Source organism: Pseudorca crassidens, chromosome 1 (genome assembly GCF_039906515.1).
Source record: "Pseudorca crassidens isolate mPseCra1 chromosome 1, mPseCra1.hap1, whole genome shotgun sequence".
Classification (NCBI taxonomy): Eukaryota; Metazoa; Chordata; class Mammalia; order Artiodactyla; family Delphinidae; genus Pseudorca; species Pseudorca crassidens.
In genome coordinates, this window is record NC_090296.1 from 124883637 (window position 1) to 124909520 (window position 25884).

Below are 25884 nucleotides of genomic sequence, written 5' to 3' on the forward strand. Positions count from 1 at the left end.
ATGGTTGATTCACTTTGGTGTACAACAGAAACTAACAGTATTGTGAAGCAATTATACTCCAATAAAGATCTATTAAAAAATCATAACAATACTTTTCTCACGGTTTTTTTTGTGGAGATTAAATGAGATAATGCATGTAAAGTCCTGTGATATAATATGAAATACATGTTTGGTCTTTGTCCCAGGTTCTGGCACAAAGCTTCTAAAACTCTTGTCATTTCCTGAGTGGTAGGGGAGAGAGGAGCTTCTTTTTTATTCATAAGAAGCCCCTTTCAGCTACACATGAATTTATGCTAATGAAGTGAGTCTTGGAGGATGGGGGCTGATTATTAGAGGAACCAACCAAGTGACTAGAGGGCTGGAACTTTCAGCTTCACCCCCCACCTTCTGGGGAGGGGAGATGATTTGATCAACCAGTGGTCAATGATCTGATCAACCGAAGCCAACATAAAAGCCCTACCAAAGAGGTTCAAGAGCTTCTGGCTTGGTGAGCAGATCTACATGCCGGGAGCATGGTGCACCCCCAACTCCACAGAGACAGAAGCTTCTGTGCTTAGGATCCTTCTGGATCTCACCTTATGTATTTCTTCCTCTGTCCATTTATTATTATACCCTTAAAATAAACTAATAAACATAAGTAAGCATTTCCCCGAGTTCTTTGGGCTGTACTAGCAAATTATAGAACCTGAGGAGGGGGTCATGGGAAGCCCCAACTTACAGAAGTACAACCTAGGACTTGAGGCTGGCATCTGAAGTGGAGGCAGTTTTGTGGGACTGAGCCCTTAACCTGGGGGTCTGCTCTAGCTCCAAACAGTTGGTGTCAGGATTGCTTAATGCGAAGGAAAACTCCACATGTTTAGCGTCAGAAGTGTTGTGAGAGTAGAGAGAGTTTTCTTTTAAATACTTAGTACTCAATAAATATTTGTTTTTATTATTTATTGTTAAATAGTAAGGCAGGAAGGACAGGGATTTGATCATCATTTACTGATCTAAAATTCTGATTCCTAAGAATCAGATCACTGATTGAATATGAGAGAGGCAAAAAGAAAACTTCTCCAATATTTTGAGTTTGGGTAACCTGGTTCATTCATTTAGTAAGTATTTATTAAGTCTTTTCTATGTGCCAAGCCCTGTGCTAAGAACTTTGCATTAATTTCTAAGAACTCTAACTCTATGAGGTACTACAGGCACTATAAGATAGGTACTACTTCACCTTTACAGATAAGGAAATTAAGGTACAGAAAAGTTAAAGGTGAATATAAGAATGATACAAGAGTGATACAAGAAAATTCAGAGAGAGACCTAGTTTGGCGAGTATAGATAGCTCTATAGGTAGGCCATTAGATGGAGAGATATAGAATCAATGTGTTCTCATGTATATGGAAAGAGATAACTACTGAGAAGGTGTTTGAATGGACAGGGTTCTAGACTTGAGTCATCTCTAGAGAATGGAGGGTTAAAATGACAAGAAGTAAACAGCTATTTACTATATCATACTAAGGGGGACATGAAGAGAAATCAGTGAAGGAAATACAGTGGTATGATTAAAGTCAAGTAGTACATGTGAGCTATGTTCTTCAATATTACATATTCCTATGAAAAGAAACATAAATTGTAGAGAATTTTAAAATATCTGCTTAGGGTCTTTCTTAGTATCGATATGAAAACTATTTCGGTACTTCAGGAGTTAGTGGCCTTGCCTGGGTGTGTTATTTGCTTACTTGCAGTTCCAGTGAGTTCTGGCATATATCTCTGGAGTTACAGTTTCAATTGCTCTCTCAAACAAGTTAAAGCTTTCTCTTATGAATACCATCTGTGTTTCCTCCTAAGGCACTATGTGTGCCTTATTTTCTCCAGCCTTTCTTCTAGGATACATTAATTTTGTAAATATTTTTAAAGACCATGGGAAAGGCACTATACCAGGTGTAAAAAGGGATGAAAGACAAAAAAAGTTTTACATGGTTTCTGACCTCAAATAGCTCTTAGGCTAGATGACTACACAGCCATCATCCATGATACGAAGTGATGTGCCATACAGAAGACAGGGTACAATGGGATTCTGGACAACAAAGAGTTGGGAGAAGGCTTCATAGAATTGGTGATATGTTAACTAGGTATGTGTGTTACATCCACTTATTTAAAATATGTGAATATGTCTATACATATATATTCCTTTCAAAGTTTAAAAAAATCATTGATCTCAGGGCTGCAACAGACCTTGAGAGATTATCTGATTCAGAATATCACTCTACATGTTTGATACACAAGGCAAGTGAGACCCATAGAAAGACATGCTTGTTCATGTAGTACTTTCTTAGGTTTAAAAAATGGTCATGAAATTGCTAGAAGACCTTAGTGGTTTCATGTGCATTGCAGTGTTTCATCAATTCATCTTTAATTATGCAGGGAAACCCTTTATGGAATTAGATTTGGTCCTATTGGTTTTTAATTACCCAAGTTAGTGTGCATTTTTGTCTGGTCACATGGAGATCCCAGATTCATAGGACTTGGCAGTTTCAAACCAGATTTCTTCTACAGCTTTCTGGCCCATGTCAAACATTTGCTGTAAGTGCTTCCACCCAGTTTTTGCAGTAATCATGAGATACTCTTTGTTCTCTGGGTATAGCTGGCAAGAGTATGCAGCTAAGACAAGTGACTGACAAAAACGACTGCAAACAAGTAGAAACAAAGCACCCCTCTCCACAGGTGTCAGTGGGACTACACTTTCAAACCCTGCAAGGACATGACCTCCTACTTGTATAGGAGTCTTGCTTTCAATCATCATGTACATGATGGTGATTGCCACTTCAAACACATAGTAGCCATAGCTCATGTCATCAAAATCTAAAATCCCAGACACTTGATATACAGCATCTCCAAAGGCTGACTTGCTGGACTCTATTAAAATGTTATGGTCGTTAAGATCTCCATGATTGATACCTGAAAGGAGAAAAATCAAGCCAAGTAAAAACAGTTGTTCAATACCCTAGTTCATTCTCTTTCCATTTCTCTTCCTCAGGTATGGACATTCAGATAATTTGATAAGCAGTCAGAGATAAAGAGCTAATCCCTCTTTTTCTTGAAATAAAATAATTTCCTCTGAAAAGGATAAAAGCAGTTAATTTTGGTGGTTGTTTTTGCTTTTGCTTCTCATCAATACAAGGCCAGAAGATGGAGACTGTAGTCACTGTGAACACCTGATTTTGGCTATGAGCCAAGTAAAGGGAAAAGACCTGTATACACACACACACGCCCCTACGTGTGTGTGTGTATTCATATTATTATAAGAAGCAAAGAGTCCTAGAATGAACCAGATGTGCCTTTATTTTAACCTAGGATTTCTAAAAGAAATTTCTGATGACAAGGTAATTCCGAATGTCCAGTCTTTTGATTACTGGAATAGGTGGTGTTATTTTAAGACAGTACCGCTCAAAGTGGGGGGCCTGTGGCTAGTGCTGGCCCACAATCTGTTATTAGTCTGCATCAAATAAAAACAGAAATTGAGACTGTTTAGATAATTTCATAGTGGTTTTTCATCAAAGAGTATGACAGGGGCCTTATCTCATTAACAGTATAGGCCAGTTTGGGTGTTGTCAAATGTGCATGGTAAGTCATATGTGGTGTGAGCCGTGAACTAATCTTGAATAGTAGGGCCATGTATCAGGCTGCAGTGGGTTGGGAGAAAACCCCAAACTTTTACCATGGATAGTTTGAGAAGCACTGATTTAAACCACTGAGTGAGGGGACTTCCCTGGTGGTGCAGTGGTTAAGAATCCGCCTACCAATGCAGGGGACACAGGTTTGAGCCCTGGTCCAGGAAGATCCCACATGCCACGTAGCAACGAAGTCCGTGTGCCACAACTACTGAGCCTGTGCTCTAGAGCTCGCGAGCCACAACTACTGAAGCCTGCACGCCTAGAGCTCGTGCTCCACAACAAGAGAAGCTACCGCAATGAGAAGCCCACGCACTGCAACGATGAGTAGCCCCTGCTCGCTGCAACTAGAGAAAGCCCGTGTGCAGCAACGAATACCCAACGCAGCCAAAAATAAATAAATTTATTAAATAAATAAATAAACCTCTGAGTGAGGATTAGGAGGAGATGGGGATGTCCACGCCTACTGAAGCAGTTAGTCATGTACTTTATAATAAGTACGTGATATAAAGTCCACAATATTAGCTTCTAAATATAATGTTGATTTCTTCTATATGAGTTAGTATTGTGTAATTCATGTTAAGTGATATGGCACAGTTGGTAGCCTGTAAAAGCAATGAATATTACTGTAAACTACATGCTTCTGATTTGGGGGTTCATCATACAATTGATGCCATGTCATAGTTTCACTGGCAATATTTTTTCTTCCTAGAGGTTCATAAAGTAATTGGATATCTTGTACAGTCAAATGGCATTTTAGAATCAATGAAATGTTACTTCACTAATGCAATCTGTATATGCAAGAACCTCTCTCATTTTGTTGCTTCTCTTCACATGTCCAATGGCCTATTAAGAAATGATACAGCTACTCAATGCTTGGAATAAAATGACAAAAGTTGTTGAATTTGAGAATTAACGAAAGAAAAGAAAGAGTTCTGATCCAGTTGGCAGAGTGAATTCATTCTTTGATAACCCCAATATACATAGCAATGATAAAAGTAAAAAGAGAAAACAATAAATATACAGCCAGCCTCAAAACCAAGATAGATTTATACACTAAAAACAGAATAGAAATGCCAAGCACAAGCAGTGCAGTGAGCAGGAATAAAGCCACAGGCTTGTCTATTGTGTTCTAGATCAGCAGTGTGCTTTCCCCCTTTGGGAGAAGGAACTTAAAATGCTACCTGCTGGTTGGGAAACAGACTCACCACATGAAGCTGAAGGCAGTGATGAGGGTTTCCCAACTCTTAAAAGGATGACAAAATCTGCTACAACCCACTGTTTAGACTACTGCAGGTCCAAGGAGGCAGAAGGACAAAAATATAGCCTTAAAACCAAATGCCAAACCAGGCTGCTGTGTGACTATATTCTGTGCCTGATCATTCGAGTTACTGAAGTCTTTGGTTCAGTGTCTATAGTCAGTTTCTTGTTCTTGCTCATGATACCTTATTTCCCTGTGTGCTGATATAGAGTATGTTCTCTGGCCACAAGGCAGTTACTCTAGAAAAATAATCAAGAAGAACTTCTAACACTGAAAAATACAATGAAAAAGTTAAAAACACAATGGTTGGGTTTAAGAGATTAGACATAGCTAAAGAGAGAATCGATAAACTAGAAAATTGTTGAAAATGCAGCACGGGCAGAGAAAAAGATTAACACACACACACGCGTGCGCGCGCACGCGCGAGAAGGTAATATACACAGAGGATTCAGTGAGAAGGTCTAACATGAGCTTAATTGGAGTCTCAAAAGGAGAAGAAAGAGAGAAAGGTGCAGAGGCAAGAATTCTCCATAAATGGTGAAAGACCATGTACACACACAGATTTGAGAAACCTGAGTAGATCAAGAAAAAAAAATATTTTAAGAAAACATCTGAAAAGCATCCCAAAGGAGAAAAAGACAAAAGCAACAGACTGACAGCTGGCCTCTTAGCAGCAATGGAAGCTAGAAGACAGTGGAATTCTAAAATTCTAATCCCATGAAATCTAAAGTTCTATAGGCTGTGAAAATCTCCTCAGGGATGAAGACAAAATAAAAAACATTTTCAGACAAAATCAGAGAGAGTTCACCATTAGATAACTGCATTAAAGGAAATTCAGAAGGTTGCATTTCAGGCAGGAATAAAATAACTCCAGACAGAAGGTTTGGGGTGCTGGAAGATAAAAAGGGAATATATAAGTAAATCTAAATAAACTAGACTCTAAAACAAAAATAATAATGTCTTTTGTGGTAAAAATATAGAATTAAAGTTTACTAAAACAGCAGCACATGGGTCAGGAAAGAGATAAATGGAATGAAAGTATTTTAAGGTCCTTGTATTGTCTTGAATAATATCAGACTTTGATAAGTTAAAGTCAAATGTTAGAATTCCTAAGGTAATCATTCAAAGAATAGAGAGTATATAATTTTCAAAGTGTGGGAGAGAGAGAAAAAAAAAGACAAAAATAATAAGCACAAAAACAATTCACTCAAAAGAAGGGCAAAAAGGAAAAGAAAAAATGGAAAAGAGAAAAAATCAAGAGAACAAAAATATGATGGGATAGCTATATAATGTCAGATGGAGTAGACATTAAGGCAGAAAACAATGGCAGAGATAAAGAAGGATACTTTATGTTGATAAAAGATACAATTTCCTAGTAAGACAACAATTCAAATTTTATATGCATGTTGCCTTGAAATATATAAAGCAAAATTTGACAGAAATACAAATAAAAATAGACAATCCACAATCAGACTGGGAGATTTTATATATACTTTTCTTAATAATTATTAGAACAAGCAGACAAAAAGATAACTCAATAGTATAGAAAACTTAAACAACATGATTAACAAATTTGACCTACTGGACATATGTATAACTCTGTACCCAGCACCTACTAAATACATTCTTTTTAGCACACAGGGACCATTTTTTAAACATTACCAAATGCTTCATTATAAAAGTAAATCTTAACAAATTTCAGAGTACTAAAATCATATAGAGCTGCTCTGTCCCACATAGTAGCCACTTTCCACAAGTTACCATTTAAATTCATTAAGATTAAATAAAATAAAAAATCCAATTCCTTAGTTGCACCAGTCATTCAAGTGCTCAGTAGCCACACAAAAGCTAGTGTGTTAGACATCACAAATACAGAACATTTCCATCATTGAAGAAAATTCTACTCGAAAGCACTGATACAAAATACGTTCTCTGACCATAATGCAATTACAGTAGAAGTCAACAGTAAAAGGACAATCAAAAATTTCATCATATATATCTTTTATTGATCTATATCAATGGAGAGGTAGACCAATGTTCATGGATTATCTTACTCAATCTTATAATATAAATATATATACCCATTTTCTCCAAATGTGTATACAGATTCAATTCTAGCCAAAATCTAGCCAAAATCTCAACAAAATTTGTCTTTAAACATGACACGCTGATTCCAAAATTGATATGGAAATGTAAAGGACCAAAAATACTCAAGACCCTCTTATAGAAGAACAAGAAGGTGGGAGGACATGTTCTACCAGATATGAAGACTTAAAAAGTTAAAGAAATTAAGATACTATGGTAATCTTTAGGTATGCGCAAAAATATTCCAGTTATCTTCCTTCTAGGAACATGCTGGGTTGCAATTCCCTGCTTCCCCAAAAGTTGTATGCGGCCGTGCGGCTTTTTTTGGCCACTTACATATGAACAGAAATGACATCACTTCAGGGCAGAAGCTTTAAGATCCAGCGTACAATTTACTACATTTTCTTTCCCCATAGCAACATTCCAGTTGATGAAAGTTCCATCAGTCTAAATCCCAAAGTGAGAAAACACAGAGCCCTAGTGAATCCATGATAGACCTGCAGCTTGAGTTGGAACTCATAAACCTTTGTTATTATAGTCCACAAGAATTTGGGGGTTATTTGTTACTGCAGCATGACCTAGCCTAGCTGATACACAGTGTGGTATGGGTGCAGAGACTGACAAATAGACCAATAGAGTAAAATAGAGTCCAAAGACATATTTGATTTACAACAGAGGTAGTACTGGAAAACAAAAGGAAAAACATGGCTTTTCAATAAATGTTGGTGAGAAAATTTATCAGCCATAAGAAAAATTCACACCATATATAAAAATAAATTCCAGATGGATTATAGGCCTATTATGAAAGGCAAAAAACTAAAACTTTAGGAAGATAATATGGGGTAATATCTCATGACCACAGGTAGGGAAAATTTCTTGCAGAAAACACTAACCATGAGGTAAAAGATTGATATATTTTCAACCAATAAATTAAGGATTATTCATCAAAGCATATCATGAAGAGAGTGAAAAGACAAGCCACAGAATGGAACAAAATATCTGTAACACATATAACCAACCAGGGGCTTGTATCCAGAAAATATTTTGAACTTCTAAAATCAATGAGAAAAAAATCCCAATAGAAAAACAGGCAAAAGACTTGAATAGGCACTTCACAAAAGAATATATCCAAATGGCCAATAATTGGGAAATGTGTATTAAAACCACAATAAGCAACCATTACACACACATCAGATTTGCAAAAATTAAAGTCTGATAGTACCAAGGTTGTAGAGGAATATAAATTTTATTCTCTGCTAGTAGTGGTACAAAGTCATACAACCACCTTGGCATTAATAATGCCACCTTGTTTGGCATTATCTCTGAAGTTGAAAATGGACATGAACTATGATTCAGCAATCCTACCCCTGAGCTCATGAAGTCATATACTCAAAGAACTCATGAACATGTATAGCAAGAGACACAAGAATATTCACAGAGCACTGTTCTTAACAGACACAAACTGGAAAGAACTCAAATATCTTTGAAAAGTAGAATAGCTAACGTGTGGTATATTTATGAATCACACACTCTACAGTAATAAAATTTAAAAATAAGCTATAGCCACATGCAACAACATGGATAATCTTACAGAAGTACTATTAAGAAAAAAAAAAAGGTAAGACACAAGTGAATATATACTGCAGGGAGACGGGACAGGGAGACCAGTTAGGAGGCTACAGCAATAATCCATTTGAGAAATGATGGTATTTTGGACCAAGTGGTGGTAGTAAATGTGGGGAACAGGGTTAGAAGTAGGGTATTCTTTGAAGTTAGAACTGATAGAATTTGACTGGATGTGAAGTGTGGGAGAAAGAACAAAGTCAAGCTGATGACTTGTAGGTTTTTGGTCAGATTAACTAAGCGAATGGTGGATACTATTTTAACGGAATGAAGATGACTGGGAGGGAGAAACAGGTTTGGGGGGGAAAAAAATCAACTCCTTTTTTTTTTTTTTACCACATTGTGTTTACACAAAGTAAGTGCCATTGGACTGAACTGTGCCCACTCACCCCCCTATCCCGAGTTCCCTGCAAATCTATGTTGAAGCCCTAACCCTCAGTGCAATGGTATTTGGAGATGAGGCCTTTGGGAAGTAATTAGGTTTAGGGGAGATCCTGAGTGTGGGGCCTTCATGATGGGATTAGTGTCTTCATGAGAAGAGATACTGGAGAGCTTGCTGGCTCTCTCTCCACCATATGAGGAGGACACAGAGAGAAGAGAGTCCTTACTAGAACCTGACCATGCTGGCACCCTGATCTCAGACATCTAGTCTCCAGAGCTATGAGAAACACATTTCTGTTGTTTAAGCCACCCAGTCATTTGTGTTTTTTTAATGGCAGCCTGAGCTGACTATTACAGAAAGCAGAGGACAAAAAGGATGTTCAAAGCCTATCCTCGGCTTTACTAGAAATGCCCCCTCAGTTCCTTGCCCTTTGACCAGTACTTCATTCTGGGTCAGAAGGTTTGTTACACCCTAAAGAAATTGTTGTGCATGTGCATAAGGAGATATGCCCTAGATTGCTCACTGCAGCATCATTTATACAGAAAAAGAAAAAGGAACCAACTAAAATTCCATTAACAAGAGGATAGACCCAAAAAAATTACATTAAAATAAATTATGGAACACACACACACATACACACACACACAGTATGGAATATTATTCAGCAGTTAAAGCTAACCAACTAAATGAACTAGAACTACACATATTAAATGGATCAATCTGAAAAACAATGTTGAATAAAAAAGCAAGTTGTAGAATGATAATATACAGTGTGATGCCATTTATCTAAAGTTTGAAAGCATGCAAAATACTACTGTAGGTAATTTATGAATATATACATATGTAGTAATATTAAAACATATGCAAATTTAGTAGGGAGGGGAGAGGTAGAATCATGTAAAGTTTAGAGGGGGCTTCAAATGTAGCAATTTTAAGGGAAGTGAAAGTATTATTCTTTAAAAGCAACAGGAGCAAATCTGACAAAGTTTTAAGATTTGATAAAGCTAAGTTGTACCTCCATACTTTGCTGATGGTTTGAAATTTGACAATTTAAAAATCAAGAAAAATACTGATTTGAATGGGGGGATACTCACATTCTCGAAACTGACTTAATTTGGTCATTACTTCATCCTTGAACAGCTGAACAACCTGTTCGACAATCTCTCGATTCCGATTCTGGCCCAAGGCATACAGGTATTTCTCCAAAAGAGGAACATTTTTCAGATTCCAGATGAAGTTCTCCCGATGAAGACTACTTAACTTTGGGTGATGGAATTTCTAAATCAAAAGCAAAGAAACTCTTAGACTTTTAACAGCACAACCACTATGGAGAGGTCCGCACCCTCCAAAGGGTGGGCTGGGTGTGCCTTAGGGAAAGAGCTGGCATTCTCTCATGGTCACTGACTTGCTCCATTTACCTTCATCCACAAAGTGGTAATAACATCCTATTTCTAGAGGATCTCATAGTTTTGAGAACACATTCCCATCTTCCCCGACCCTCACAACTGGGCAAAGATAGGTGTCACCATCTGCAGCCTACCAAAGGAATGGAGGCAGCTCTAAAGAACTCTGTGCTGGGCCCCCTGCTCCCTCTCCGACTTCATCTTCAACAACTTTTTTTCACTCTCTTCTAATCACACTGACACTGGCCTCCCTGCTGTTCAAGGAACATGCCAGGCATGTTCCCACCCTTTTACGTTTGCTGTTTCTTCCTCCTGGGGACCCCAGGAATCCGTATGGCTAATGCCCTCGTTTCCACCAGGTCTTTACTCAGAAATCACCTTCTGGGGGAGGGTTCCTTGACCACTCCATCTAAAATTTCAACCCTCTCTCCAATATTTCATATCCCTCCTCTCTGCTTATTTTTTCTTTGTAAGCACTTGGTACAAAATGCTGTCTAACAGTCACCATGATTCCCTTACTTACCTTGGTATTCTTGCTAGAACGTAAGCTCCATGAGGGTCAGGAGCTTGTTTTGGGCCTACTTTGTTCACTTCTGTATCCCCACATCTAGAACAGTGCCTGGCGCATAGAAGGCACTGCTCAAGCAATATCTATTGAATAAATGAATGTTCTTAGCATAGACAATTCTAGAATTGGAAAGGCCTTTAGATGTTGACCACTCTATCTAAAGTTCTAAATGGCTTTGACCATCATTGCACAAATAAAGAAAAGTTCAGAGAAGGATGATGAGTTGCCACTATGGGGCTGAGGGGGGACCCGGGTCTGCAGACTCCAGTCCAGACCCCTTTCACACAGTGAGTGCCTGAAGGGGTCTTGGTGTCCACCCAGTGGAGTAGCTTTCAAATTTTTTTGACCATGACTTGCAGTAAGAAATACGTTTTACATTGCAACCTGGTATACAGGTAACACACACCTAGGGGAAAAAAGTTTCTGTAACAATACTTACAACCTTACATGTGCTGTATTCTGAGATTTTTCACTTTATTCTATTTCTTTAAAAATGTTCCTCTAAATTGATTTTAACACCCACTCTCATGACCTGGAGTTTGAAAACCTCCCATTGATGCTCCTGTTACTATTATCATGTCCTTGCTAAGTGGTCATGTAGCCTCTGTTTGAATACTTCCTGCAGGAGGTACTTTTTACTCTCATTGAGATGGCTCTGTGTTCTCTCTTTTGCAGAGCTAAAAGCTGCCTCTCCCATAGTGTCTATGCAATGGGTTCCAACTGTGACCTCTGGGGCCACGGGAACAGGATTAGTTCTCCCCCACATGACTGTCCTCTTGATATCTGAAGACAGCACTTCTGCCCCACAGTCTCTTCTGTAGAGTAAACCTTTCTAGTTCCTTCAGTTGTTCCTCACATGACATGGTTTTGAATCTCCTGACCATCTGCTGTGTTAAATGTCACTGTGGATCACAAAAATACTCTACACAGTAAGCACTGAAAAACACTGTTAGGAGTTGTGACTTCTGGGGAGTAGGACTGGAAAGGAACTAATAATGAAAATGATGGTAGAGAGAAAAAAGGTTCATTTTATACCTTTCAGTACTGCTTCAGTACTGATACTTTTACCATGTGTATATATTACTTTTATTTTTAAAGAAGGCAAAATATAACACTCTTGTTTGGTTTGCAATAGAGCAACCGTCCATTCAGGGAAGGCTCCGAGTCAGTTTCTAAAATGGTAGCACTGTTACCCCGTGCATCCCACTCTGGTATGGAGTAGTGGGAAGAATACTTGGGATCTGGACTTGGAATCAGACAGATCTGGGTTTCAACTGGTTTTATCACTTAATATCTCAGATCTTAGTTTCCTTAACAGTGAGATCAGGTATCAATACCAACCTCACAGGGAATGTAAATTGGTGTAGCCACTATGGAAAACAGCATGGAGGCTCCTCAAAAAACTAAAGAGTTGCCATATGATCCAGCAATCCCACTCCGGGTCATATACCCAGAGAAAACTCTAATTTGAAAAGGTACATGCACCCCTGTGTTCATAGCAGCACTATTTACAATAGCCAACCTAAATGCAACCTAAAGCCAACCTAGGAAGCAACCTAAATGTCCATCAACAGATGAATGGATAAAGAAGATGTGATACATGTATACAATGGAATATTACTCAGCCATAAAAAGAATGAAATAATGCCATTTGCAGCAACATGAATGGACCTAGATATTATCATACTAAGTGAAGTAAGTCAGAAAGAGAAAGACAAATAGCATACAATATTACTTACATGTGGAATCTAAAATATGACAGAAGTGAACTTATCTACAAAACATTAACAGACTCACAGATAGAGAGGGAAGACTTGTGGTTGCCAAGGTGAAGGGGAGGTGGGGGAGGGAAGGACTGAGAGTTTGGGATTAGCAGATACAAACTATTAAATATAGGACGGATAAACAGCAAGTTCCCACTGTATAGCACAGGGAACTATATTCAATATCCTGTAATAAAACATAATGGAAAAGAATATGAAAAAGAATATATATACACAAGTATAACTGAATCACTTTGTTATACAGCAGAAATTAACACATTGTAAATCAACTATACTTCAATAAAATAAAATTTAAAAAATACCAACCTCATAGTCATCTGTTGATAAACTAAGACCTGAAATAAAGATTTCATACATAATAGGTTCTCAATAAATGTTTGTTGAATGTGAACCTTGCAGCTTATGTGCCTGACTTCTCTGGCCTTTCCATCCTTTGGCTCCTCAGCACACCAACCTGAGTTTCTGACAGTTTAATCACTACCCTTTATTAGCCTATCTAAACCTACCCCTTTTCAGCTTCCTCCCTCTACCTCTCACACCAATTCCCATTTCTCAAGCACCTTGTTTCCTCTGCTACGAAGCTCTGATCACACTCATAAGCCCACCCTATATTTTCTTCTTTCTTATACTTAAATGAATCTCCTAAGATTGACCTCCAGCCCATTTGTGAACCAAGCAGCAACCAAATTCCAGTACAGATCAGTTGGTCCCTTCACTTGTGAACGCTCAGTTATGGCAACAACCAGAACTGCGTTGTACTCTGGGCTCCTTGTACTCTGGGCCCCCCAGGCCTGCCCAGCCACTGGAAGCTTCAATGGCCCAGCCACATCCCCAGCAGGGCAGTCACAGCCTCTGCCACACCCCTGGGATTAAAATTCTGCACCTGTGTGGTATCTTGTGCAGACTCCGTGGTTCCTAGTGCTTATACAGAAATTAAAAACTTACCACCTGCAAAGCCATGGGGGGAGGTTAGGTGAGGGGATGAACAATGGGAATAAAGCATGATAAAATGCATTATAATACCTAGTGGGAAATGCTTCTCTTGGTTTCCTCTAGGACTCCCCTGTCCCCTGCGAGACAACTTATGTTGCACAGCAGAGTGGCAGGTGGTTAACTACACAGCAGAACTCACTGTCAGCAATAATGTGGTGCTATCTCCCCCTGAGAACTGTATTTTCCATTTCAGAATTTAGCAGCAAAAGTTGAAACCTCAATGGCAACGGGCATATTAATAAAGGCCACAGGTAGTGTAGAAGGAAAGATCAGTAATAAAGAAGTCCTCTGTAACAGACACTCATCTCAACAGCTCATTTTGTAGATTTGATTCTGAGGATGGTAGAGAGACTTTCCTGAGCCTTCCAATCCATTCAAAGGTCTTTCTAAATAAAAGTAATATATGAAGAAAATTTCCTAACTGTACACTTAATTAGGAGAGGCTACTTCAATCCAAATTATATTAATGTTCACAAATTGATGTTTTTAATGGATGTCCACAAATGGATTTGCCCCAAATTAACTGAAAACTATTATGACAGAAATGCTTAAACATTTACTAACCAAACCCTCAGTAAATATCTATTGAATAAACAAATAGAGTGCAAGGTGAAATGGTAATTATTGTCAACATAGAGAAAAGTCTTTCAATTGGCAAACATTTACTGAGCACTAACTATGGGATAGTGTGGTCTCGGACTCACAGAATGTATAGTTTAGTGACTCATTTTGGGGTGATGGGATTACTATTAACTTTAATTTTTTTTGTATGTTAATCTGACTTTCTTTAATGAGTCACTGAAAGGGCTTTTAATCAAAAAAGAGTTATTTCTATTTGGGGATAAAAAGGTAAATAAATACTAAATATTTCGAGTGTAATATATATTTCAGTTTCTGGCCAAGAGGGAGTAACAGGGTTTATCCTCCTGGTTGAAATAGTTACAACACTGGACAAAATATATAAAACAATAGTTTTAAAGTTACTAGACATCAGGCAATGAAGGACAGGGATCCCTGAGAGATGGAGAACAAATGAGGTGAGTTTGTTTCGGATTTTGGCCTTGATAGAGGTGGAAGTGCAGGGAGGGGAGACCCAGGCAGAGCCCAGGGAACTCTCTGAGTTGAGGAGGCAGAGTCTCTAGGAAGACCAAAGCTGCTAGAGTTTTCAGAATAGATGACCAGGAAACAGGTTGCTACAGAGAGAGAGAGCACTCTAGAGACCTGGAGAATGTTCCCTTTGAGAATCTGGCAGATCAGTGTATGACTATGAGGAAGCTACTCAACGCTGGGGAAAGAACCACCTGAAAGGATTAGAGGGAACAGTACTTGGATACACAGGGTCAGGAATAGCACCTGTTCCCACCAATCATACTCATAGTTCATGGGACATTGGGTAGAGAACTCAGAAGGGTCTTGCATTAATAGCAGGAAATAATTGTCCCTAGATTAAACCCAGCCCTGGTCCCACCCAGCAAGTATTGAAAGCAAGACACAAAAGCACCAAACTGCTTCAACTGCATCCACTCAAGGAAGCTCAATGAACACCAAGCACAAGAAACATGACCAAAACTATACCAAGACACATCATGATCAAAGTGCTCAAAAGTAGAGATAGAGAAAATCTTAAGGACACACACACACACACACACACACACACACACACACAGAGGACATATTACGTTTAGAGGAACCATCTGACAGCAGATTTCTTATCAGAAACAATGCAAGAGAAGAAAGTAGTGCAATGTGTTTAAAGCATGTTGGAAAAGACAGTCAACCTAGACGTTTATGTCCAATGAAAATATCTTTCAAAAATGAAGGTGAGGGCTTCCCTGGTGGTGCAGTGGTTGAGAGTCCGCCTGCCAATGCAGGGGACACGGGTTCGTGCCCCAGTCCAGGAAGATCCCACATGCCGCGGAGCGGCTGGGCCCGTGAGCCATGGCCGCTGAGCCTGCGTGTCTGGAGCCTTTGCTCAGCAACTGGAGAGGCCACAACAGTGAGAGGCCAAAGTACCGCAAAAAAAAAAAAAAAAAAAAAAAAAAAAAATGAAGGTGAAACAAAGACATAAGAAAGCTGAAAAAATTCATTACCAGCAGCCCCACACTGCAAGAAATATTAAAGGAAGTCCTTTAGGTAGAAGGAAATAATATGGATCTACAAAAAGTATGAAGAGCACAGGAAAAGGTAACCATATAGTCAAATATATCATTTTTTCCTAATTAAATCTCTTTAGAAGATAATTGAAAGTTTAAACAAAAATAATAACAATGTATAAGTAAAAGGTATGACAACAATAGAATAAGGACAGGAAGGAAGAAACAGAAGTATACTATGTCAGGTGCATATACCATACATGAAATGATATAACTTGAAGATAGACTGTGATGTTAAAGATGTAGTCTATAAACCCTAAAGTAATGACTAAAATAAACAGAGTTATAGCTATAAGCCAACAAAGGAGATTAAATGAAATAAAAAAATACACGAACTAAAAGAAGGCAGAAAAAAAAGCAAATTCGAGAATAAAGAATAGATGTGACAAATAGAAAACAAATATCAAGATGATAGGCTTAAACCTAACCATATAAAAAATCATATTAAATGTAAATGGTCTAAACATCCCAACTGGAGGTCACAGGTTATCATATTGGATAAAAAAGCAGGACTCACGTGCATGCTGCCTACAAGAAATACACTTCTACTATAAAATACCAAAGAATTTTTCCCTTGTTTGCAGAAGACTATAAATATCAAGTCTCTGAAGGTAGAGAGAATTAAAAAAATCTCCTAAAGCTTATTGTTAAAGTGTTCTCAGCCCTGTCTCATCTCTCACTTAACTCTCCTTAAGTTTCTACCTTACTCTTTTCTCTAAAGCACCAACCAGATAGAAAAAAAAACTGTGGACAGAATCAGGGAGTGGGAGCAGGCAGGCTGATCCCACTGGGTACTAATGGAGCACACGTGAAATGCATAGAGGCTGATCTGCTTTCCTGTACGGCAGGAAGCCTTAGCTTCCACAGATCTCAACACTTTCTAGACCCCATCTCTGACATTTTCCCCTCCCTCTGGTCCTTTGTTCTAGGCTGTGGAGGCAACCACTTGATTGCTACCAGAGAGAACCCTGCCTACTTTAGAATGGAGCTGTGTCCCAGCAAACTCAGGTTACAGTCCATGTCCTGCTCAGTCCTTTCCTCTCTCACACACTTAACATTAAATCAGTCACCAAATTTGGTTGGCTCTTTCTCTCTCTTTTTTTTTTTTGTGGTACGCGGGCCTCTCGCACTGTCGTGGCCTCTTCCGTTGCGGAGTGCAGGCTCAGCGGCCATGGCTCACGGGCCCAGCTGCTCCGCGGCATGTGGGATCCTCCCAGACCAGGGCACGAGCCCGTGTCCCCTGCATCGGCAGGCGGACTCTCAAACACTGCGCCACCAGGGAAGCCCTGGTTGGCTCTGTCTCTTAAATATATCTTGAACCTTTTCTTGGTTCAAGCCCTCAATCAGCTTTTTCCTGATTACTGCATTAGCTTCCTAGATGCATTCCCTGCCTCCATTCTGGCTTTCTGCCAATCTACCTATCATATGGGCCCTCAGAGGGCTATAAATTAGAATTTTTTTTCCTGTTTAAAAACCCTCCAAGTCTCCCTACTGAGCAAGCAAATAAGACAAAGTCCAAACTCCTTAGTGTCATATATGGTAACATATTTTATAATCTGACTCCACCCTATGTTTCCAACTTTATCCCCTGTCTCTCTCAGGTTTAACCCCTATACTCCAGCCACAGTGAATTATTCAGAGGTTCTAGAACATAGTCATTGTACTGCCATGATTTTTTCATGCTCTTTCCTTTCACTGAGCACCCTTCCTCCTTTTCTCTGACTGACTGATGGATTTGAAACTTTTAAGAACTAGCTCAAAAGTTTTTTTTTTTTAGTTAAAATTTTTTTTATGAAGCCCTCCTTGAATACGTACTATGTGTTTGACACTGCTAGACATGAAGGATAAAAGACGAGTAATTAAGATGTAGACCAATTTCTTAAGAAGGTCATTTCTTCTTATGTAGCATATGTAACAGGAAGCACAAGCAACAAAATTACAATACCATACATGATAGACTGTTACCCTGATGACTCCCTATGAACCATGCCTCCTGGTGTGCATGCCCTTGTGCAGCTTCTCCCGCTTGACTTTGGGATTAGACACGTCACATGCTTTGGCCAATGGAATATGAGCTAGCATGATTCAAGCAGAGGCTTGATAAGCATTTGTACACTGGGGCTTGTCCTCTTGGCACTCTCTCTTGGAAGACAGCAGCTGTGTTGTAAGGATGCTCAAGGCCATCCTGGAGGATGAGACACCAGGTGAAGAGAAGAGGACACATGGAGAGGATCTGAAGCACTGCAGCTGAACTCCCAGCTGAATATAGCTGCATGAGTGACCCCAATTAACACCAAGAAGAGCAGAGAGGCCAGTCAACCCACGGAATCATATGGGTTGACAAGATGTACAAGTTCCGATGAAGCAAAGAGAAGGAAGTGATCCTCTTCGTACAGCCTGGGAAGAGAAAGAAGGGTCCAGGGAAGATTTCACAGAGGAGGTGGTGCCTGAGCTGTGTGTTGAAGGATAAGTAGGAATTTTTCAGTGCAGGGGAAAATGTATTACTGGTTGAGAAGACGGCATATGCAAAGGCACAGATGCATGAAACAGAAAGGCACATTCAGGGAATGACGGGAAGTTCTATTCTGGTGGTAAGAGAAGCATGAAAGCGGAGACATGGACAATGAGACTAAGCAGGGGAGAGGCAGGGATGAGGCCACACAGTGCCTTGTCTGAAAGAAACGCTGAGGACCTCGGCCTTTACTTTGAAGTCAGTGAGAGGCCACCGAAAGGTTTTAACTATAGAACTGACATAGTCAGATCTGTAATTTTAAAAAGTAACTCGGAACTGGTATAAAGAATACATTGAAGGAGAAAAACACCTGAATGCAGGGCGGGATAGTCGAGGCAGGAATGGAAAGAAGAAGATGGATTGTAGAGACATTTGAGAGGTAGACTGGCTAGGATTTAGTGAGTAATTGGAAATGTTTTACTCATACAAACTGTTGTTTACTTTTTCAAGAAAGTGTCTATCTGTCCCCCTGGAACACACTCCTCTAGGACAGGGGAATCTTTACCTTTCCCGCAGTGCCTGCCATAGAAGAGGTATTTAGTGAACATTTGTTGATTAAATGAAGATGTTTCGGTAGGTCTGGAAAAATCTTTGTCAAACAAGGTACCATTTCTATAGGACCACAACATCCTTAATACAAGTCATTTCAATCCATTTGTAACACAGCTATTGCTTCATATAGAGGTCTGGCTATGTCTTATCTGGATGAAAACTTCAGGTTTTAATTTGTGAATGCAGACTGTTTTCAGTGAGCAGCATAAAGAATACCATGGATTTCTAAAGATGTAGGTAATCTTGCTAGTAGACTAGTAAAGTACAGACCTGGGCAGAAAGAAATCTTTTACTGTCATAAAATGTATGTATCTACTACCCTATTTCCTTCGTAACACGTTAAGAGGCGCCATATAAAAAAAGAGTCTGACCCTAGGTGTATTTAAAATAAAATAAATCAAAACCAACACATAAAAAATTCTTATAAGCAAAATAAAACTCCAGATCTTACCTCCAGTGTTTTATCCAACTTGGCAGCTACTCTTCCAATTTCATATAATAGCTGGGGGCTGCTGGGAATCTCAGCTATAGGCCTTCCTGGCAGATACGTCAGCAGCCTCACCAAGTAGCTTTTGATTTCAGAGCCGCTATCTAGATGGATGGAAGTATATATCCTGTCAATTATTCTTGAAAAAAAAAAAAGAGGAGAAGCTATTCTGCGTTTCCAATTACTATTGCAAAGAATAATACAGAACAAGAGAAAAAACACGCTAACCTAGGACAAGTCAGCAGGATTCTGTGAAGCAGGGCCGAATGGATCAAGCAAGCAGGTACAACAGACAGACATTAGGACATTGGGACCAGCCATTTACATACTAACATAACTGTGGCCCCAAGTCTGCTGGCCTTAGCTCTAAACATAAATCACCTGCTCTGGTAAGTGAAGGCCTAAAAAACATTTTTTATAAATTTAAAATCGAGGAAGGAATGATAAAGAAAGGAGTGTTTCAGAATCACAGGCTTCTTTAGGGACAAACTGCTGCTTGGAGAGCTCTATTAGATACATCTTAAGAAAAAAAGAAAGATACATCTTAGCATTTAGAATTGAGAGGAACCAAGTTTCACAGATGAGGTTTCCTTAAGAATTTAAATTGTGTACCCAAGGTCACATGTACAGTAATTACAGAGCTGGGATCTAAAATTCCTGATTCTGTGTTCTTTCTACAAGATCACAGCACTGAAATATACAGCTGATCTGATGAATAAAAATATTTAATTATTTTCCTAATTAAAAATAAAAGTGCCCTTAGTTTCCACATGTCCCTTTAGTTGTTCATCCATCAGATCCTTCCCAGGCAGAAGAGTTACACCAGACCCAGGCTCTAACCACTTCTGAATCACAGCCCCAGTCTCTACTTGGGTGATGCTGTGGCTTCTCCCAACTGCTGAAAAAGTAACCCTGTCTACACTTGGAATGACGTACCTGTTCTTGATATTTCTACTTGTAGCCAAAATGCAGTAATGCACATGGACAGGTGACGACCAGTGGTAGTCTCGTACCTACTGATATGAGAGAGGTTAAGTTGTCTCCTTTAGTACGACACATGGAGGCCGTTGGAAATCCAGCTGCTCTCAGAAATATGATGATGTGACTCTGCACTTCAATCAGGTCTGGAGTTTTGCTTGACTCGCTGTTGCTTATTTTGAGGACATACTCATTTGGGCCATCTGTAGTGTCTTTGGTTCTTAAAATGCATACATGAAAGTTTTGGTCATCATAGCTAGGAAGTGGCTTGATCTTGGAAACTTTTAATCCAAATACCGATTCCACTAATGCAGAGGCTTGTACCTCACTGAAAGTGGGTTTGGTAAGAGCCTGTGATTGCTGACCACCTCCACTTGACATTATTTCTAAGGAAAAAAAAAAAACCCCAAACAAATAAACTAGAAAAGGGACATATAATGAATATACTTATTTAAAATATTTTTCTTAAGACAGACCAATAATGTTTCCCAGTACTGATTCTGTATTTCTCTTGATTATGAATTTTCACTCATAAAGTTAAAAAAATTAAATGAGTGTATGAGATAAAAAAGCAGTGAATAAAAATCCTTGTACCATAAATGATTTCTAAACTCACCTCTCAAGCAAAAGGTATGTTCCCAGGGACAGAATGAAGACCAGGAAAGTACCTTGGTATCACCAATTCCTCCACCCCTCCCAGTACCATGAACTTTATTTAAAGGGGGAAGTTAGGTCCTGAGAGGTTAGTGTCTTGCTCAAAGTTATATATAAAGTTACAGTGAGAACTCAGCCCTCTAGACTCCTAATCCATAATTATGTACTTTGGACTATATTACCATCAGTTTTGGTTTAAAATATAAATTCAAATACAGTGATCTTACTTTTCTGTGTTAAATTATAAAGGTCATCATCTAGCTTATTGCACATACTTTGAAGGGTGGGCTGATGTGCAAAGCATCACGTGAAGCACTGTGGGAGACAGGAAATGCACTTAGAGGGCTCTGAAAAGTTAACTCATGGTCACAGATATCCCAAATAATAAAAAACATAAAAGCTGTTCAAAACAAGTTATAAGGCAGTAAGTGATAAACTGATAGAATGCCAAAGAAAACACTGAATTGAGTATAAACCTGAAATGACTGAATTATCACTGAAGTGACTAAGTTTACCTTAAATTGTAAAGAATAAAATTTCTACTATTAAGCAGACTAGGGGCTTAAAATAAAAATTAAGGAGGCTTCCCTGGTGGCGCAGTGGTTGAGAGTCTGCCTGCCAATGAGGGGGACACGGGTTCGAGCCCTGGTCTGGGAAGATCCCACATGCCGCGGAGCAACTAGGCCCGTGAGCCACAACTACTGAGCCTGCGCGTCTGGAGCCTGTGCTCCACAACAAGAGAGGCCGCGATAGTGAGAGGTCCGTGCACCGCGATGAAGAGTGGCCCCTGCTTGCCATAACTAGAGAAAGCCCTCGCACAGAAACGAAGACCCAACACAGCCATAAATAAATAAATAAATAAATAAATAAGGTCGCTTATAAAAAGTAAAGGTGCTTCTGAGTTTATGCCCTATGAAATTAATATCTACAAAAACTGTGGTAGAAATTCAGGGGAGACAGAAATTACTACAGCCTAGGGATATTCTTGAGAAGATGGATTTGAATTGAGTTAGTAAATATGAGTTGGATATATAGGATGGGGGAGACTGTTTTCTTCCCCTTGATAATGCCACCCTCTGCTGCACATACTTGGCATATTTCCTGAGTGTGTATATATATATATATATATATATATATATATATATATATATATATATATATATATATACATATATATCTAGAGAGAAGAGAGAGAGAGAGAGACAGGAGGCAATGATGTAAGGCTTCTGAATATCCTTTAGGACCCAAATATTTAAGATCTTTGCAATCTCGCCTCCCCCTTTTCCCAAAATAGTTTTATTCCAACCCTTCCTTCATAGTAAATTGTAAATAATTAATAACATCTTGGGGATGGGTTGCATTTTAGGGTGCAAGTTAGATTGCTGTTCAAGGGATGTAATGTTATATAAAAAGAATCTCATAAACAGCTCTTGTTGATAGAAATCAGAACAGCTGTTGCTTCTGGCAAGAAGGTGGCATGAGGGAACAACTTTCTGGGAGGAAAATGTTCTGTATCTTGACTAGGTTTTGGTTACATGGGTGTAAACATTTGTCAAAATTTAGCTTAAAACTTAGGTCAGAGTAAGATCTGTGAATCTCACTGAATATAAATTTTACCTTAAGAAAAAGGCTTTGTGAGAGACTGGCTAGGACAGATGGTGGGGTGGGATCTTAGGACTTTCTCAGAGCTCCCCAAATCAGAGCATATGCCTGTTAATGTCTAATCACTTCAGATCTATGACAGACAAAGTCCAACTTATTCCAGTGAAGGGAAAGGGATAAAATTCAGGGAGGCACACTAGGGCTCTCCTATATGACCCCCTCCCTGACTCAGCCCCAAGACTATAGCCTGATGACTCAAGTGATAAGAGTATAAACCCCAAATGCCAGTCCCCTCCCCATCCCTCCTTGCCTGATCCTCCTAACCTAAGTGATTCCTCCTGCCTCTAAACTTGCATAGCCCCTTGTGCCGCTGTAGGTTTCCACCACCTGTTATAGTTATTGCATTCTTGCCAATTGCTTCTCATGTCTGCTTTCTGACCAGTGCATTTGCTTTCAGAAGCAAATTAAGTCATTCAGATTTTGTTTACTAAAGACACGTGACAAAGCCTAAATGGGGTTTGAAACCATCTTTGCACCTGAAACTTCTGGGAACCAATATATCCCGTCACATTGTATATGGGCTTAAGACTTCACATGGGATTTTAACATTCCTTCTGGAGATTTATAAACAGGTGTAAGGCCCATATTCAGAATGTAATAAGAACTAAAGCTTTAAATTCAAGACGAAATCCTGGAGTAATTTTTCAAATCCTAAAGCATTAAAGATGTCAGGATAACTCTGAATTTGATATGAATTATAAATACTTCAAGTTGGAAGGACGCTTAGAGGCAGTTAGTGAAGGCCAATCTGCCTTCCAGTCTAGAAAATGTTTCTGTAACATTCTTGAATGGGGTTTGTTAAGCCTCTACATGAAGCGCCCTTGTTTTCTAAAGCAATGTAAAGCAATGTTGGCAGCTCTAGCCATCAAAAGACAGCCTGGTGTTAACAAAAAGTTGTGCTGGTTAAGTGTATTTTACCAAAATTTTTTTTTTAATTTTTTTAATTTTTTTTTTTTAATGAAGAAAAGAGGTGCTCTGCTGGGAGAAATAAAACATATTTTATACCTAGCGTCTGAAATTTTTGACTATTCACATCTCCTCTAAAAGAGAGTTGGACTAGATCATCCCTAAAAATCCCTTCTAGTGCTAACATTCTCTTTCTAAAGTTCTTTCTTTTTGAGCTTAAATTTGCCTTTTTTTCTTTGTCTACAAAGACTCCAAATTATGGAACTAATGACACAGATCAAGTCAGCTGCTGTAAGTAAGTAAATACAGAGAAATATATGTTAAGAAATGTCTGTCTTAACCAAATGTCTTTTGCATGGGTGGAGGGGGCAAAGAAGGGAACTCAAATCCTGTAGGTAGTTGATCTATATTTCCTGCCAACAGTGTTTCACTTGGCTTCTGAGAAAGCACTCAGGAAGCAAATGTTTTCCAACTCCAGGGCTTATGCCAGAATCTCAAAACCTTTGTCCTACAACCAGGGGAGCTGGACCTTAAACTCTGCACTTTGTGTAAAGTATACCAGAAAATAAACAGGAGTCATTCTTGATTCCCCTCCCTCACTCTCAAAGTGTTACCAAGTCTAGTAAATTCTACCTTAGCATGTCTTCCAAATTGCCCTTCTTGACCTGCAATTCTTTCTGCTATGCCCTTCCAAGGTTGGAGAGCAAGGATTATACCCAGTAAATCTCTGTACCCCCAGCCCAGACTCTTATTAAATATCAGAGGAACTAACGAAAGGAGGGTTGCCTTTACTCAATAGGCTCATGGGGCCGTTTACCCTCGAAGGGAATCAGGAAACAGAAAGGCAGGGAAACTAGAATCTGTAGTTTTTCGTTGCGGAGCACAAGCTCCGGACGCGCAGGCTCAGCGACCATGGCTCACGGGCCCAGCCGCTCCGCGGCATGCGTGATCTTCCCTGACGGAGGCACGAACCCGCGTCCCCTGCATCGGCAGGCGGACTCTCAACCACTGCGCCACCAGGGAAGCCCTAGAATCTGTAGTTTTTCAGAAGACAACAACAGGTGCTGTGAGTGTCTTCCTTCTGGGTGAGAGGGAAAGAGTGGTGGGCGAGCGGGCTGCAGAAGAGTCAGGAAAATAAGGGAGAAGGAGGACACACAAGTTCAGAGCGTTATTACTTTAGTGAGGTCCTGTCGAGCCCTAGAAATTGTTCCCACCAGACACCTGGCCGTGAGTGCCAGGCGCCGTACCTCCCCTCTGTCAGGGTCTCCGCACAGGTCTGGCAGAGTTGGACCAGATGGCTTCTCGGGTCCTTCGCCCCAATTCTGGGATCTCAACCCAGCCCTTCTGGGTTACAGGTGCGATCCAGGGAGGAAGGTGACTTGCGCATCACCTACGCAGCGAGTCTGACGTGGATCAAGGATGGGAGAAGCCCGAGGCTCATGACTCCTGGCCCGACTTGCAGCAAGCCTCCCTGCTCTCTGGGCCAGACTCCCAGAGGGTTCTGGGGTTCGTCTCTGCTTTCCCCACCCAGCTCACCCGCAACGACCCGAGGTCCTGAGGTGACTCCCGCTCTCCAGCAGCCCGGGACTGTAGCCGCAGTCCTCCGCTCTAGCTCGGAGGTCTCGCCTGACTCGCAGCTCCTGGGTCCGCCCCTCGTCCGGGACCGAGAGTCCTGACTTCTGATTGGCTCCTCGAGATCCCACCGCCGCCAATCAGCGCAGACTCTTGGAAGGCGAGGCCCGTCCAGGCCGACCTGGGCTAGCCCTGTCCCCGGCCTAAGAGGCTGCGAACAGAAATTCCGAGATCGGGCTTCGGATGGTCTTTCTGCAATCCCACCCCGCCTTCTCTCGGTGGTCACCCCAGTCAGAACTCGGCCACCTCACTACAAAACTGGATTTCTTGTTTATGATTGGCTCTTCCAGATTCCGCCCCGCCCCTCCCTTTGGTGAGTAGCCATTTAGCAGGCTTTCAGCTCTTGAGTGGCACCTTGCAGTTCCTCCCAGTCCACGTAGCTGTGGAGGCTTCTTGGCCTTATCCCAGGATTCTAGTTGTCTGGGTAGAATTCGCGTCCTCGTTTTTCTCTCCTCGCCCTCCCTTCCCTCCTGCTGGAAACACGTATCCCAGAGGCTTCGCAAGCGTGGCCGAGGTGGCCTCAAACCCATCCTGTCCCCCAAAACATCAAGAGTTCAGCTCGGAGGACCTGGGAGTTTGACCCGGCAGCGTTCTGC

General features: G+C 40.2%; 1 protein-coding gene across 1 annotated transcript; it reads right to left on the reverse strand.

Annotated features, from left to right (window-relative positions):
- Nucleotides 1–908: 908 nt before the first annotated feature.
- On the reverse strand, nt 909–25520 carry HYKK (hydroxylysine kinase). The gene is made up of 5 exons (XM_067755212.1): nt 25193–25520; nt 20470–20820; nt 19421–19560; nt 10099–10282; nt 909–2940 (listed from the first exon to the last, which is right to left on the reverse strand). Exons 2-5 carry the CDS (start codon nt 20813–20815, stop codon nt 2480–2482), a joined length of 1131 nt encoding a protein of 376 aa, XP_067611313.1. The 5' UTR covers nt 20816–20820; nt 25193–25520; the 3' UTR covers nt 909–2479.
- Nucleotides 25521–25884: the final 364 nt, after the last annotated feature.